This window comes from Lynx canadensis, chromosome A3 (assembly GCF_007474595.2).
Source record: "Lynx canadensis isolate LIC74 chromosome A3, mLynCan4.pri.v2, whole genome shotgun sequence".
In the NCBI taxonomy this organism is placed as follows: Eukaryota; Metazoa; Chordata; class Mammalia; order Carnivora; family Felidae; genus Lynx; species Lynx canadensis.
Genome location: NC_044305.1, coordinates 108,441,905 through 108,458,560, shown reverse-complemented (window position 1 = coordinate 108,458,560; position 16,656 = coordinate 108,441,905). Strand labels below are relative to the sequence as shown.

At 42.9% G+C, this 16,656-nt stretch overlaps 1 protein-coding gene across 4 annotated transcripts; it reads left to right on the top strand.

Moving 5' to 3' along the window:
* The first annotated feature begins 5,174 nt into the window (after positions 1-5,174).
* On the top strand, positions 5,175-10,222 carry GEMIN6 (gem nuclear organelle associated protein 6). Of its 4 annotated transcripts, none has more exons than XM_030311273.1 (3): positions 5,175-5,321; positions 5,886-6,023; positions 9,422-10,222. In XM_030311273.1, exons 1-3 carry the CDS (start codon positions 5,236-5,238, stop codon positions 9,795-9,797), a joined length of 600 nt encoding a protein of 199 aa, XP_030167133.1. In that variant the 5' UTR covers positions 5,175-5,235; the 3' UTR covers positions 9,798-10,222. The 4 variants fall into 4 exon arrangements, with proteins under 4 accessions (XP_030167133.1, XP_030167136.1, XP_030167138.1 ...); XM_030311276.1 differs by having other exon boundaries at positions 5,267-5,304; XM_030311278.1 differs by having other exon boundaries at positions 5,272-5,321; positions 5,890-6,023.
* The last annotated feature ends 6,434 nt before the right edge of the window (positions 10,223-16,656 follow it).

Below are 16,656 nucleotides of genomic sequence, written 5' to 3'. Positions count from 1 at the left end.
TTTTTTTAATGTTTATTTTTGAGAGAGACAGAGAGAGACACAGAGTGAGAATGGGTGAGGGTCAGAGAGAGAGGAAGACACAGAATCCAAAGCAGGCTCCAGGCTCTGAGCTGTCCACACAGAGCCTGATGTGGGGCTCAAACTCACAAACCATGAGATCATGATATGAGCTGAAGTTGGACGTTTAACTGACTGACACACCCAGGCATCCCAAAGCTTTCTCCTCCTTTTTTTTTTTTTAACTTTATTTATTTATTTTGAGAGAGAGAGAGAGTGAGAAAGAGAGTGGGGAGGGGCAGAGAAAGGCAGACACAGAATCCTAAACAGGCTCCATGACGTCAGCGCAGAGCCTGATGCAGGGCTTGAACCCATGAACCCTGAGATCATGACCTGAGCCGTGATTAAGAGTCGGATGCTCAACTGACTGAGCCACCCAGGTGCCCCTAAAACACATTTAAATAAATTATTTATTTCTTTTCCCAGAGAAATACCCATGTTGCTGAAGATCTTTATTACTATTATTTTTAATGTTGATTTTTGAGAGAGAGACACACAGAGCACAAGCGGGGGAGGGGCAGAGAGAGAGGGAGACACAGAATTCAAAGCAGGCTCCAGGCTCCGAGCTGTCAGCACAGAGCCTGATGGGGGGGGCTCGAACCCATGAACCATGAGATCATGACCTGAGCTGAAGTCGGATGTTTGACCAACTGAGCCACCCAGGTGCCCCTGAAGATCTTTATTTTCTAATAAAGCTTTGAGTCTCAGTATCAGAATTGTTTTCTATGTATAATATAGGGCTCACACAAATTACAGTGACAGAGAAGTGTTCTCTGTCAGCTGTGGCCCACCATTGTTTTTAAAAAATATATTTATTTATTCTTTTAATTTACATCCAAGTTAGTTAGAATATAGTGCAATAATGGTTTCAAGAGTAGATTCCAGTGATTCATCCCCTACGTATAACACCCAGTGCTCATCCCAACAAGTGTCCTCCTTAATGCCCCTTGCCCATTTAGCCCATCCCCCCACCCACAACTGCATCAGCAACACTCAGTTTGTTCTCTATATTTAAGAGTCTCTTATGTTTTGTCCCCCTCCCTGTTTTTATATTATTTTTGCTTCCCTTCCCTTATGTTCATCTGTTTTGTATCTTAAATTTCACATATGAGTGAAATCATGATATTTGTCTTTCCTTGACGAATTTCACTTAGCATAATACACTCTAGTTCCATCCATGTTGTTGCAAAGGGCAAGATTTCATTCTTTATGATTGCCCAAGGCTTTCTCCTTAGGAGGCTTTGCCTTTTTATTTCAGAAGGGACAGCCTTCTGGGGGATTTCCATGTATATCTCACTGGCCAGAAGTATTCATATAGCCATCTATCTGCAAGGGAAGCTGCAGATTGAGTTTTAGCTTTCTTCTTTTTTTGTTTAATTTTCTAAAATGTTTTTATTCATTTTTGAGAGAGAGAGACAGAGCGACAGAGTATGAGCTGGGGAGGGGCACAGAGAGAGAGGGAGACACAGAATCCGAAGCAGCCTCCAGGCTCTGAGGTGTCAACACAGAGCCCAATGCGGAGCTTGAACCCACGAACTATGAGATCAGCACCTGAGCCGAAGTCGGGCACTTAACCGACTGAGCCACCCAGTGACCCTGAGTTTTGGCTTTCAAGCCTCATTAGGAGGTTGTGGGAAAGGACTATTAAATGAACCAACCTACAGTAACTGTCCCAACACATGTGTAAATAACAATAAGCTACAAAAATGGTATGAAAAGGGCACAGATGAGAAGGAGGCAAGGCAACAAGACCAAGGAATCACCTAAAAAAGACTGTATGGAAATCCAACAGGAAATCTTGGAATTGGCATTTCCTTGGTAAAGTTGCTACTCACAGCCCAGCCTTCTGGCGCTTAAGTGGCCCAAGAGTTGACTAGACACATCCAAGGCTGGTTCTTACCACAAGAGATTAAGGTATAATTTACTCTGCTAATTTATTTATTTATAGTAGGGACTATTCCAGAGTTGCAAATTCAATTTCCTGTGGGATCAGGCAGCTGATGTAAACAATATAGAGCAGCCAAACAAAAGCAATAAAAGTGGTAGAAACTAGTGAGGAAGAGAGAGGAAACCTATATAAAAACTTCCAAATTAAAAAAAATTTTTTAATTTAAACTGTGCAGATATTAAACTATCTGCATGTCCTGATATGCCCCCTAGTTTGTGATTTCTGGTCTATTCCTTTCTATTGATTAGAAAGTGCTCGTTTCCCTCTCAAGAATCACCTCTCCTGATCAACACTGTGTCTAGAAAACCAGCATGGGGGAGTCACGAGGCATGGGGAGCATCAAATCAGAACAAGAAGGCAGATAGTTTTAGGAAATCTATTCCCGGGCCAAGCTGAGACCTGATGAAGTATATCAGTTCCTCACAATAGGTATATTCCTCTGGAAAGTCCCTGCTTGCAGATTCAGGGTCTTTGAGAAATACCTCCCAATCTTCTACTTACTGACCTTTCTTCTTTTGTGTCTTCTGCTACCAACCCTGGGGTATTGACTGTCCCAGTAGGGTCTAATATAATTAAGTTTCCATTTACTGACATAAAATCCCATTCCAGTCCGGCTTCCAGAGAATACAACCAGGTCACTCAGTTTGGAATTTCGGTCATCCCCACATTCTCTGGTTATCCAGATAATAGATGGTCTCTTTGTACAAACAAATCACAGATCGAATCACATCCATTTTATTTAACATTTAGGGTTAGTTTATAAGAGCTTGGAGGAGAGACCTCACTGTTGCCTTCCTGTGCCATAAAAACAAATAAAGTGTTATTGAAGCATTTTTTATTCTGTGAAGAAATTTCTTATCTAGTTTAGTAAATATAATAACTATGTGGAGGCCTGAGATCTGAAAAAACAAAGAGGAAGGAGGGGTTATCATTGAATGAAGGAAAGAACAGAGAGATCTGTAACAGATCAAAGTTCTCAACATGCCCTTGCCCCACTCTAATCAATCACCAATCCAGTTGATTTTTCCCTTGAAGCATTCATTGAATCTACTCCTTTTTTCCCTCTTTTTCATTTCCACTGCTATCAGCTTGTGTCCTGTCTGGACCACTGCAATAATTTTTAGGAGCTCAGTAGTCAACATCTTTAGCTCAGGTCAATCAAGAGTTGAATGCTTAACCAACTGAGGCACCCAGGCACCCCAGAGCATGCAACTCTTCATCTTGGGGTCATGAGTTTGAACCCCACGTTGGGTTTAGAGATTACTTAAAAAATGTACTCCAAAATCTAGAACACGCAATTTTGAACTTGGCAGAGGAAAGGGTTGAGAGTGTGTGTATGTGTGTAGGTTTGAGGGGGAAGCAGATACTAGGAAGAAGACGGAAGAAGAGAAGGGGAAGAGGGAGAAAAGTAGAGAATGTGAGAGAAGGGACATCAACTGGTAGGAGGGAGGCACCAGGGAGACCAAGAGTAGGGGTTGACAGGGAAAAGGAAATGGCACATGTGAACTTGTTGAGGGTGGACTACAGACAGGGTCTTTCTGTAAACCTCCATTAGAAGTGGGCAGGCTCGGTCTGTTACAAATCAGCGATTCCAATAGGCAGATGCTGTGAATGATTCTTTAGTTTATCCAGAAGACTAAAGGGAGAGGGGAGAGAAGGGAAGGAAACTGCCCCAGTCACATCAATTTAAAAGGAGTAATTTAAGCTTGAAGCTAGCTTCCAAAGTCTTTCATTCTGCGGGACAGTTAGAAGGCTTCAAATACAAATGATCAGTTGTCACAGTTGGTTCAAGCTCTTTTGGACTGAATTTTTATGAGGTCAAACGTTTCATTTCACATTGTAACAACTGGTATTTATATTCGCTCTTTGTAGATTTATAGAGGACTTTAACTGGCATAATCTAATTTAATCTACTAAAGCCACATTAATATAATCAGCCAATCATTCAACGACTCAAAGTTGCCAAAGGATTATTTGAAACGATGGCAATAAGAAACAATATACTTTAAGGATTATGTGAACTCAAATCCCAGACTGTAAGGGAAAAGCTGACTAATTCTTTTTTTTTTTTTTTTTAATTTTTTTTTTTCAACGTTTATTTATTTTTGGGACAGAGAGAGACAGAGCATGAATGGGGGAGGGGCAGAGAGAGAGGGAGACACAGAATCGGAAACAGACTCCAGGCTCTGAGCCATCAGCCCAGAGCCCGACGCGGGGCTCGAACCCACGGACCGGACCGCGAGATCGTGACCTCTTTTTTTTTTTTTTAAGTTTATTTATTTTTTGAGAGAGAGCGGGAGCAGGGGAGGGGCAGAGAGAGCTGAGGAAAGAGGATGTGAGGCAGCCTCCGTGCAGACATCAGCGAGCCCAGTGTGGGGCTCCAACTCAGGAGCCAGGAGATCACTAGCACGGAGGTCATGAGCTGAGCCTAAATCCGAGGCTTAATAGACTGTGCCACCCAGATGCCCCAAGCTGATGTTCAATGTTTTCTACATCGTGGTTTGATAAGCCTCTAATTCAGTTTCTTAAATCTCCCTTGGTGTTCCCATTTGCAGAAACTCAATGTTTAACACCTTGTACCATTTTTCAGGATCACAGTTAAGAAAAAAATTCCGGACTATGCCAGGAGCCACCTAAGTACCTGAACATAAATCTGCGGCAGAAGCAAGTCTTTTCCGCTTTTCTACTGGGGGCAGGGGTTGGAGGAGAGGCTGGGGCTTTCCCACTGAGAGATCTGCTAGGTGGAATTCATCCCGATCCTGTGCTTTATTCTTTCTGGCTTCTGCAACTCCTGCGGGACTATAGCAAGGGCACATCCCGAAGGAGCAGAGGTATTAACTGCCTCACACCAGCGGAACAAACAAGTCTCTTGGCTCTATCGCTCTTCTCCAAGGCACTTTCACCTCACACTTCTAAAGCTTTAGGATTTACCTAGAGGGTTCTTGTGCTTCGATTCCACGGCAAGGGTGCATTTCCATGTCTACTCTCAATGAGGACCGGGCACAAGACTTTTCCTCTTTAAAAACAAAAGGTTGAAATGTCCATCGTGGCAGTGAAGAGGGGTGGCTCTAGCGAACAAGGAGCCTTATTATACAAAAACTCAAGTCCCGCCCGCATCCCGCGCCCGGCTTTTATCCCCCCAAGCCCGCCGACTCCCTCAGACCTCTAGGTGTGACCAAGGTCAAGGACTACAAAACAGAGACTTCTGGGGGAAGGAAGTGGCGCAAAGCATGCTGGGTTCAGACGGCGCCGCCGGGGAGACTCCTTCCTTACCGCGTGGTTGCTGCGTGCCTTTCGCTGTGAGGAGCTGTAACTGGTATATTTCTCGTTTGTCGGGATTAAACGTTAAACACCACCAGGTTTGAGTGCTGCTCTACGTATCGTGCAGCTGCAAGCTAGGTCAGGGAGTCTGCGCTCTAGAGCCTTCGCTGCTGCCCCCCGGTTCGTGCATCTTCCAAACAAAAAAGAGGAAATGGTCGCAAATCCGAGGCCTCTCCCTGGCGGGATCCAGCGGAGAAACAGCCAGAGAGAGCGAGTGGGTGGATATCAAAGGAGTTTTGTTTTTCAGGTTTGGCTAAAAGTGGTGTGGAGAGCAGACAGAGTTAAAGGGTTTGAGCATCTGCCGACCGGAGCTCAAAGCCAGGGCGAAGGCCATCTGGAGTGGTACTGGGTGGTCGAATATAGAAGTAAGCCGGATGAGTTAGCCCCATGGCAACTCGGGATCTCCTAGCTTTCATATTGAATCGTGAATATCACCTATTTCCTGATACGGAACCTGAGGCAAATCACAAGATGTTCTCTCTGCCTAGCATAGGGATTGGGGCATTTGCTTGAGTGGAACATTTATATTAACCCGGACTGGTGGTGGTTTTTGATCTAGTCAGCTGGCAGCCATGAATGAATGGATGAAGAAAGGCCCCTTAGAATGGCAAGATTACACGTACAAAGAAGTCAAAGTGACAGCCAGTGAGAAGGATTATAAAGGATGGGTTTTAACCACAGACCCAGTTTCTGCCAAGTGAGTATGGGTCCTGCTTCCCAGAAATCATAATGACACCCCTTTGTGCTGCCTGTATGTTATATCCAAACTAAGGAAGTAGATAAATGAAAGCCATGTAAGAATTCGCGTGTAAGAATTGTATTGTCTTTAGGGGCGCCTGGGTGGCTCGGTTAAGCCTCTGACTTCAGCTCAGGTCATGATCTTACGGTTCATGAGTTCAAGCCCCGCATCAGGCTCTGCTGACGGCTCAGAGCCTGGAGCCTGCTTCAGATTCTGTCTCTCTCTCTCTGCCTCTACCCCGCTCACTCTCTATCAAAAATAAACATTAAAAAAATAAAAAAAAAAAAAGAATTGTATAGCCTTTGAATCTAAGTGCTGTTCAAACTATGGATTACCCTGGCACCAGCCAGGTTTGTAGAAGTGAGACACTTTTTTGTTCCTACGTTTTTATTAGAAAATCTCAAACATACATAAATGTAGAGAGAATAGGATAACAGACAACTAGCTTTACCTTTCCCTTCTAAATATCTTTAAGCACAGCTCATTTAATTTTGTTCATAAATGCCTCAATGTAACTTTTAATAGATAAGAACTCTAATAAATGTAACCACAATACCATTATCATTTTATTCATAAATACATCAATATATCTTTTAGCAGATAAACTCTTTAATAACCACAATAACATTATAATACCCAATAAAAGTAATAATAACTTTATAAACAGTCGTGTTGAGATTTGCCTGGTTGTCTCAAAAGTATCTTTTTATATTTGTTTATGAATTTGGTTGATAACATCTCTCAAGTATCTTGATCTGTGACTGTGCACTTTCTCTGTTTAGTTTTCTTCCCCCCCCCCCATTATTTTGGAGAGAGGGAGAGCAAGTGAATGGGGAAGAGGGGTGAAGGGAGAGAGAATCTTAAGCAGTATCCATGCTAAGTGTGGAGCCTGACTCGGGACTCTGGGATCAACACCTGAGCCGAAATTGAGAATTAGACACAACCAATTGTGCCTCCTAGGCACCCCATCTTTTTAGTTTTCCATGTCATTTATTTGTTGAAGAAATGGAATCATTTGTCTTACAGGGTTGAACACATTCTGAGTTTAGCTTATTGCATTCTCACGGTGTAGTTCATTTCATCCTCTGTATTTCTATAAACTGGGATTCGTATCCAGAGGTTTGATCAGGATCAGGTTTGTTTCTTGCAAAGACTACTTTAAAGGTGGTGATACACACACACTTTTTAAATTTTGGAATGATTTTAGATTTATAGAAAAGAAAGTACAGACAGGACCCATCTACCCAGCTTCCCCTGATATTGGCATCTTAACCTAACTATGGTACATTCCTCCAAACTAAAAATTTACATTAACTAAAGACCTGTCATTTGGATTGCAACAGTTTTTCCACTAATTGTTTGCCTTTTTTCTGTTCCAGGATCCAATCTAGGGTCCCACATTACATTTAATCATCATGTGTCCTTAGTCTCTGATCTGTGACAGCTTTTCAGTCTTTCCTTGTTTTTCATGACCTTGACACTTTTGAAGAGTACTGATGAGGTATTTTGTAGAAGGTCTCTCAATTTGGGTTTGTGTGATGCTTTCTCATAAATAGCCTGAGGTTATAGGCTTTGGGAAGAGTACCACAGAAGTGAAATCCCCTTCACATCACATTGCATCATATGTATTTTATTTAGTTAGGATTTTTGCATTGTATTCATGAGTGAGATTAGCTTGTAGTTTTATTTTTTTAATTATCTCTGCTTTTGGTATTGGCCTCATTTAATGAGCTAAGGCACAGTCCACCTTTTATAGTCTCTAGAAGAGTTTGGTTAGATTAGAAATGTTTGGAGCTGGCTCAGTCAGTTAAGCGTCTGACTTCAGCTCAGGTCATGATCTTGCGGTTTGTGAGTTCGAGCCCCGTGTCGGGCTCTGTGCTGACAGCTCGGAGCCTGGAGCCTGCTTCGGATTCTGTGTCTCCCCCTCTCTCTGCCCCTCCCATGCTCGTGCTCTCTCTCTGTCTCTCAGTAATAAATAAATGTTTCAAAAAAAGATAAAAATAAATGTTTGAGCCTTGGAGCACCTGGCTGGTAGAGCACGCGACTTCTGATGTTGGGGTTGTGGGTTTGAGCCCCACATTGGGTGTGGAGATTACTTAAAATTAAAATCTTGGAAAAAAAAAAAGAAATGTTTGAACCTTAAAAATTGTATATAATTTGTTGGTAAAAAGCCTTTTTTCCCCCTCTTATGGGAAAATATTCTTAAATACTTACTCAGTTTTTATTAATGATTATAAGACGATTTATATTCTCTTTCTTTGACTCAGTAGTAGAAATTTATATTTCCCAGGAAATTTTCTGTTTTAATTTTCAAAACGATTGACATAAATTTGTTCCTAATACTTTATACTGCCAATCTTTGCTGCCTTTTTTCTCCATTCTAATTAATCTTGCTTGAGTTTTATGAATTTTACATGTTTATTTTTTCTTAAAAAAGTTTTTTATATGTAATAAATAAAAAACTTTATTTGTGAGAGAGAGAGAGACAGAGCATGAGCAGGGGAGGGGCAGAGAGAGAGGGAGACAAAATCCGAAGTAGGCTCCAGGCTCTGATCTATGAGCATAGGGCCCTATGCAGGGCTTGAACTCATGAACTGTGAGATGACCCGAGCTGAAGTAGGGCACTCAACCAACTGAGCCACCCAGGTGCCCCTACATGGTTTTGTTTTTTTTATCTTTTTGTTTTTTTCAAAGAGCCAACATTTGGCTTTGGTGATCTTGTTATTAACTCTTTTGTTTTCTATTTCATTAATTTTGTGTTTTGTTATTTTCTTTGATCTACTTTGAAGGTGAGTTACTCAGTTGTTTTTGAACTCTGAAAGTTAAGTCTGTGCTCTTTCTTCTTTTCTAATATACGTTTAAGCCTTTCATAACTCTTTAATGCTTTAACTGCATTCCACAATGATTTAGGCTAGACAGAAAGTTTAGATGTGAGGCGCCTGGGTGGCTCAGTTGGTTAAGCGTCCGACTTTGGCTCAGGTCATGACCTCGCAGTTTGTGGTTTGAGCCCCACGTCGGGCTCTGTGCTGACAGCTCGGAGCCTGGAGCCTGCTTCGTATTCTGTGTCTCCCTCTCTCTCTGCCCCTCCCCTGATCCCACTCTGTGTCTCTCTCAAAAATAAATAAACGTTAAAAAAAAAAAAGTTTAGATGTATAGGACCCTCAGTGAATACTTATTGACCAAGTACAAACATTTGATGGTGAGAAGATTAATTTTAAACAGGGAAGTTCTTCTTCCCTGGTTTCATTACCTGTTGGGGCTGGTGATGCCTCTCATTCCACTGCTTCTTCCATAGATTTATGAGACTTTAGGTTTTTCTTTTACAAATCTGCTGTGAACTTACTTTTCCTCCAAAGTATCGTCCTCGTGAACTTCCTAGAAGATGGCAGCATATCTGTGACTGGAATTATGGGCCATGCCGTGCAGACTGTTGAAACTGTGAACGAAGGGGACCATGGAGTGAGAGAGAAGCTGGCACATTTGTTCATGTCTGGAGACTGCAAGGCATACAGCCCTGAGGACCTGGAGAAGAGGAAGAACAGCCTCAAGAAATGGCTCGAGAAGAACCACATTCCCATCACTGAACAGGGAGATTCACAACGGACTCTGTGTGTGGCCGGGGTGCTGACGATAGACCCCCCGTATGGCCCCGAAAATTGCAGCAGTTCTAATGAGATTATTCTGTCCCGTGTTCAGGATCTTATTCAGGGACATCTTGCAGCTCCCCAGTGAGAAGCCAAGAACTGTGGATGCGCCGATTGAAATAAGACTTCATTTTTATTTTTTCCTTCGTGAAGTGTTTGGATGTTAAGTCCATCATATTACAAGACATCAGAGGCACACGAGTGTCGTGTGTGAGTTTTCGTTCTCTGTTGTTTTGGTCAAATCAAAGATGTGGATTATGAGTGCTAATAAATAGGTAAACCACACGGATAGTCTCACGTGCAACAAAATAGCACAAGGACCCTGAGATCAAGAGTGGCATGCTCTTCTGACTGAGCCGGCCAGACACCTCAGTGTCCTTCCTTTTAATTTCAACATACAGGTGTCTAGTTTGTTTGTTTTTTAAAAAAAAAACCTTCAGAGGCTCTTGCAGGGGTAAATTATGCTCTTGATTGAATTTATTCAAGTAAACTTTATTTCTCTATTGTCTTGTTTCTCCTGTGTCCCAGTTTATCTTTGTATCCTGAATTCCCAGGGTGGCTGGCACATAGCACCTGCTTAAAATAAGTTGGTTATATTGAAATTGTGAGCATAAGTGTGGGAGGATTTCCTGCAACCCCAATTTGGGTCTCAAACTAGCCGTGTAGCACACATTGGTTATAAACAGGACAATCAGCCTCCCTGTTAACTAATCAGATTGCACGCTTCAATTAATCCATCTTAGCCATGCTTACCATGGAAAAGGATGGTATAAAGATTTGTGGGCTAGAAGTAATGGGGACAGCTGGAGTTTAAATGGGAAAGTGCATAGGTGAATGTCAGAGACAGAAGGGCGGCATTAACAAAAACGTCTATAATTACGGATTGTTTTGTGTTGGGTCTATAATCAATGGATTAGTTTCCTCCTCATATGGGATAGTCCCTTGGTGCCCGTGTACAGCATGGCCCTTGATTTGTAAAGACATCTGTCTTCTAAAGAGCATAATGCATCTTTGACATTTAGTCTGGTAATCTTGCTAATAATTAAGTCCTAACACCAACTGCTTTGTTTTTTCAGTTCAAACGATAGGAGAAGGGTTACTGAGCCTAGAAATTATAGTTCCTAGGTAAGCTTTATGTTAGATTTCAACGTTTTACAGTCATCTACCTATAGAGCTATATACTCCCATCCCCCTTTACCCCTTTTTAAAAACCCTATTTGTGTTTTACCATATTGGCCAAAGTCTGCTAGGTTGGACTCCCTTCAAATAATGGAAAGATAAGGGAAGGGTGTGTGTGTGTGTGTGTGTGTGTGTGTGTGCGCACATATGTGTGTGTATGTGTGTGTATTTCAAACATCGTAATACGGGCCTGAGTGTGAGAACTTGAGTTGTTTTTTTTTCCTTTTTTTTTTCAATATATGAAATTTATTGTCCAATTGATTTCCATACAACACCCAGTGCTCATCCCAAAAGGTGCCCTCCTCAATACCCATCACCCACCCTCCCCTCCCTCCCACCCCCCATCAACCCTCAGTTTGTTTTCAGTTTTTAACAGTCTCTTATGCTTTGGCTCTCTCCCACTCTAACCTCTTTTTTTTTTTCCTTCCCCTCCCCCATGGGTTTCTGTCAAGTTTCTCAGGATCCACATAAGAGTGAAAACATGGTATCTGTCTTTCTCTGTATGGCTTATTTCACTTAGCATCACACTCTCCAGTTCCATCCACGTTGCTACAAAGGGCCACATTTCGTTCTTTCTCATTGCCACGTAGTACTCCATTGTGTATATAAACCACAATTTCTTTGTCCATTCATCAGTTGATGGACATTTAGGCTCTTTCCATAATTTGGCTATTGTTGAGAGTGCTGCTATAAACATTGGGGTACAAGTGCCCCTATGCATCAGTACTCCTGTATCCCTTGGGTAAATTCCTAGCAGTGCTATTGCTGGGTCATAGGGTAGGTCTATTTTTAATTTTCTGAGGAACCTCCACACTGTTTTCCAGAGTGCCTGCACCAATTTGCATTCCCACTAACAGTGCAAGAGGGTTCCCGTTTCTCCACATCCTCTCCAGCATCTATAGTCTCCTGATTTGAGAACTTGAGTTTTGTAGTGGAAAACATTAGCAGTATTAGTGTAGGAAATTGTATTTCCTTTTTCTTTTTTTAAGTATTTATTTACTTTGAGGTGGGGGGTGTTGGGGTAGAGAGAGAGAGGGGGAGAGAGAATCCCAAGCAGGCTCCCAGCTATCAGCACAGAGCCCAAAGAGGGGCTTTGATCTCATGAACTGTGAGATTGTGACCTGAGCCAAAATCCAGAGTCAGATGCTCAGCCGACTGAGTCCCCCGGGTGCCTCAAGTACTCTGTATTTTGGTAACAACGTGATGGACTCATAAATTCTTATTCACACAGTACATGTTGATTGCAGTTGATGTGGGCATAACTTTTCAGAGAGATGTGTGGGCATAATTTGTATCTGACTAGTAACTAATAGCCAGACTTTGTAAGTGGTTACCTATTTTGTTTAAATAGATTTTCTCCACCTTGGCACTACTGACATCGTGAACTGGATAATTTGTTGTGGGGGCGGGGGGGGGGGGCTCCTGTGCATTGTAGGGTATTTAGCAGCATCTCTGGCTTCCGACCACTAGATGCCAGGAGTACACCCCGATCCCCACTCAGTTGTGCTGCCTCCAGATACCACCAAATGTCCCCCAGTGGGCAAAATTGCCTCCAGTTGAGAACCACTCGTTGAAAACAAGCAAAATCTACATTTTCTCCTGTGAGGAAACCTCCTTATGGTCCTTGTACATGATAAGGTCCTGTATTATAGTTAATCGACCTCCATGGACAAATAGAGTCTTCCTTGAAAGGTTAGCAGATACTTTGGAGACATTTGAAACCCAAGGATGGAATGAGGCAAACTTATTAAAAGGGGACTCTGGAGAAGTAAATGAGTCGTTTTAGCTACGTTATCCCGTTTTGAATTATTGCAGAAGAAAATCAGCCGTGGATAATCTCCCCTTTATAAGACAAGTTCAACTTGGAAGGAAAATTAACTTCTTCAGGACATTTTCAATAAAGCCTAGGTTGGAGGACGTAGCAGTAACTGCATTTTCTGCGTAAGGAATAATAAAAAAACCTTCGCTCTTTGAAGTGCTTCTGTTGAAAATGTTTATTAGACACATTGTTATACCATATTTAGGAATACCGTATTTGTCATGTCAGGGTCGTCATCCTAAACAGATATTCATTGCTGGTATTTATAGGAAGTTGCCTTTTCAGACAAACCCCTTATACTGTCTTTTGTTGCCATTTCTTTCCTAAAATGTTGAAATACAGGAGGAAAAATCCAGTAAACTGATTTTTTTTTTTTTTTTGAAAGAGAGAAGGCACAAGTAAGCAAGGGGCAGAGAGAGAGAGAGAATCATTCCCAGGATGGGGAGAGAGAGAGAGAGCGAGCTCATGTCTACCCAAAGCAGGACTTGAACTCACCCAATGTGGGGCTCAAACCCACGAACTGTGAGATTGCGACCTGAGCTGACGTCAGATGCTGAATGATTGAGCCACCCAGGCACCCCCGTACGTTGATTCGAAGTCATCGTCCTCACAGCTGTCTCACTGGGGCACCGCGTCCTGGCTTATTTATTCAATTAGCTGGGCTAGAACTGACTGGGGAGTAGACTCTGGGATGGTCCCCGTTAGGCAAAGAAGGGGCAGAGGCTGAACCGTCTGTGGGAACAAGCTCGTGTTTGGGCTGCTGTCCTGTATCTTTATGAAACACGGATGCCACTCCTTCCTGCTGGTCCACACGTAGGGCACGAGTGATTCTCCAGCAGAACTCTTTCTTTGCTCTTTGACAAAACAAATTATTAAAACATTTAAGCTTTGAAAGCACTTTAAGGATTAGTGATTGGCCACAAATCCTATTTAAGACCAATCTCTTTGATATTATCATTGTGGGGGCGATAACTTAGAAGCTGGCAAGAAAAAGTCTCTCCTGTTAATGATTCATCGTGGTTAATGGTTTACACAGTCATTACGTAGCTTTACATGTGTGAGGCTGAAAGACATTGAATAAGTCTATCACTCTGGAACAGTCTGAAACTATTGCCGTGACAATAAATTGTATTAGCTGGCTCTGTATTGTTTCCACCTGAGGCACTCCGTACTGTGAGTCTTCAAATGTTGACTGACACAGTTTCATGACCAAGTTCTAACTTCTGAAAACAATAGCTCACCCTGCTATTTATTAACCGGCTAAATATTTTAAGCAAACTCTACCCCCTGCATTTAGGAGAAAATAAGCCCTAGGAATTATGCTTAATTCTAGCGTGACGTAGGAGGAAAGAGCCATCGTCTGCCCAGGCTTGTTCTAGCACAAGGGCAGTGGGAGCAGAATTCTGTCCCCGGAATCCTCATTTATGTGGCAACGAGGTGACCCTCACAAGACACCCTCGGAGTGTCAAGCCCGAGCTCACCAGCTCTCGGCCCAGCAACTGAGACAACGCAGCAGAATGCAGTCCTCAAGAAGCCAGCCTGGGCCGCACCTGAAAACCACACTATTGGTCCCAATTTGCTTACCTTTGCTATATATTTTACAGAGTGACTTTCACAATGTCTTATTTTATGATACCCTCTTAGGGACATATTCAAACCATTGCCTGGAAATGAAAAAGAACACTGACCACATGCTTGCAGACCCACAGTCTGTGTGCTCTGGTATATTATTTAAACTGCTCAAGTGACAAAATGGAAGGGTACAGACCAGAATTCATTCCTCATCAGGGAGTTTGAATGGTAGTATTCAGATATGGAGCTCAAGCAGGAAGAAGGCACTTTGTCAACCTATGACCACCTCTGTGAGAATGTTGTTACCTATTCTCATTTCCTGAGAAGTCCCCGCAGACATGCACTACAACAGTGTCGCAGACTAATTTTGTAGCAGGTACTGCATCCATATTATTTCCTAGCTAGGTTCCAGTAAAACAAATGTTTGAGAAACATTTACGGAGTTCTCCAGAAAAGAACATTAAATGCTGATCATCTTTTACAGTTTTTTTTACAGTTTATTTATTTTGAGGGAGAGCAAGCAGGGGAGGGGCAGAGAGGGAACCCCAATGGGGCTCCACATGGTCAACGCAGAGCCCCACGTGGGCCTTGAACTCACGAACTGCAAGATCATGACCTGACATCAAGAGTCAGATGCTTTAGGGGCGCCTGGGTGGCGCAGTCGGTTAAGCGTCCGACTTCAGCCAGGTCACGATCTCGCGGTCCGGGAGTTCGAGCCCCGCGTCGGGCTCTGGGCTGATGGCTCAGAGCCTGGAGCCTGTTTCTGACTCTGTGTCTCCCTCTCTCTCTGCCCCTCCCCCGTTCATGCTCTGTCTCTCTCTGTCTCAAAAATAAATAAACGTTGAAAAAAAAAATTAAAAAAAAAAAAAAAGTCAGATGCTTTAGACACCCAGGCTCCCCAGTGCCGACCATCTTGTTGGGGCTTAGAAATCTGGTGTCACCTTGAAATGCTACACTGCACTCTGATCTTCAATCGCAAAGAAGTAATCCTATTTCATTGATCTCATGTTAGTGATGGGGCTTAGCAAGTTTAGTCTTGGAGGTGAGGATTTTTATTTTGTTATTTTTTTAATGTTTATTTTTAATGTCTATTTATTTTTGTGAGAGAGAGAGAGAGTGAACAGGGGAGGGGCAGAGAGAGAGGGAGACACAGAATCCAAAGCAGGCTCCAGGCTCCAAGCTGTCAGCACAGAGCCCGACATGGGGCTTGAACCCATGAATCGTGAGATCATGACCCTAGCCGAAGTCTGGCACTTAGTCTGAGCTACCCAGGTGCCCCAAGGATTTTTCTTATTCAGCGCCTTCAGTCCAGGCTTCCCAGTCTTTTCCACCTTCTGGCCCACCTGTAAAACGACTTGTGTGACTTGTGTTTGTGCCTGACTGCAGGTGACCAGCCCACGATGACTGCCCCGAGGGGAGCGATTTCTCAGTACTCTCAATGGATGGTTTTGTTAACTACCACCCGGCCAGCTGGCCAGTCGTATGCTGTGCTGCGGACTTGTGTTGAGAGCTGTGGGTCCACTCAGGCCGATGGCTCGATCTCGGGCAGCCAATATGAGCTCCGCTACGGCACCAAGAGTCCACACTGGTTTAAAAAAATGTGTTAGGATGGTTTTCTCCTGCATTTCTCCTGAGCAGTTCTGTAATGTGAGCCTTGTTTCCAGGGCAAGTCAGAGCCTGAATGCTGTGGGTGCTGTGCATATGCGTGTCTTTTATTTAAAGTGATAACGTGAATTCATGCCTTTTAAAAATACTACTTAGAATCTCAGCTCTTCAAGTGCGCCAAAGTTTAAACATGCTTGGTAATGACCGTTTTGGACAGTCCAGGAGGTTTTCTGGAAACTGAACAGAAATAATACCTTAAAAAGTGACCACCCTTCACTGCAGTGGTTTTGCTGATTCGTTTGAATTCTGTCTCCAGTGTGAAATCTATAGTGACTCTACCTGAGCGCTAGACAAACACAAGAATATTTTTTTCTACTCAGCCCTTCGGGATTCTTCCTGGCCACGCTGAAAAATGTCCAGAGGCAATGTAAATGTACTCATGGTTTTTCAACATGCTGGCTCCCCATTCACCTAAGTGGTGGTTGAAAATAAGCAGTCTCGTGGAAGATATTTTTATGGCTGTAAATCTGACACTAGCATGGCAAACTTTTCTACATCGAGCGTGCCAACTCTGCTCTGAGAATGCCATCAAAATTCCCCTTTGGGTAAGGAGGAGTGTGGCCATTAGATCTGGGTGTGTGCCTAAGAGCAAAGATTCCTAAATGGAAAACCTAAAACAGCACGAAGACACCTAGACGGTTCTGCTTTCGAGAATATGAATGTTAAGGGTGAGACCAGCTTGCATTCTAATAACAGATAAGAGCTCTTTAAG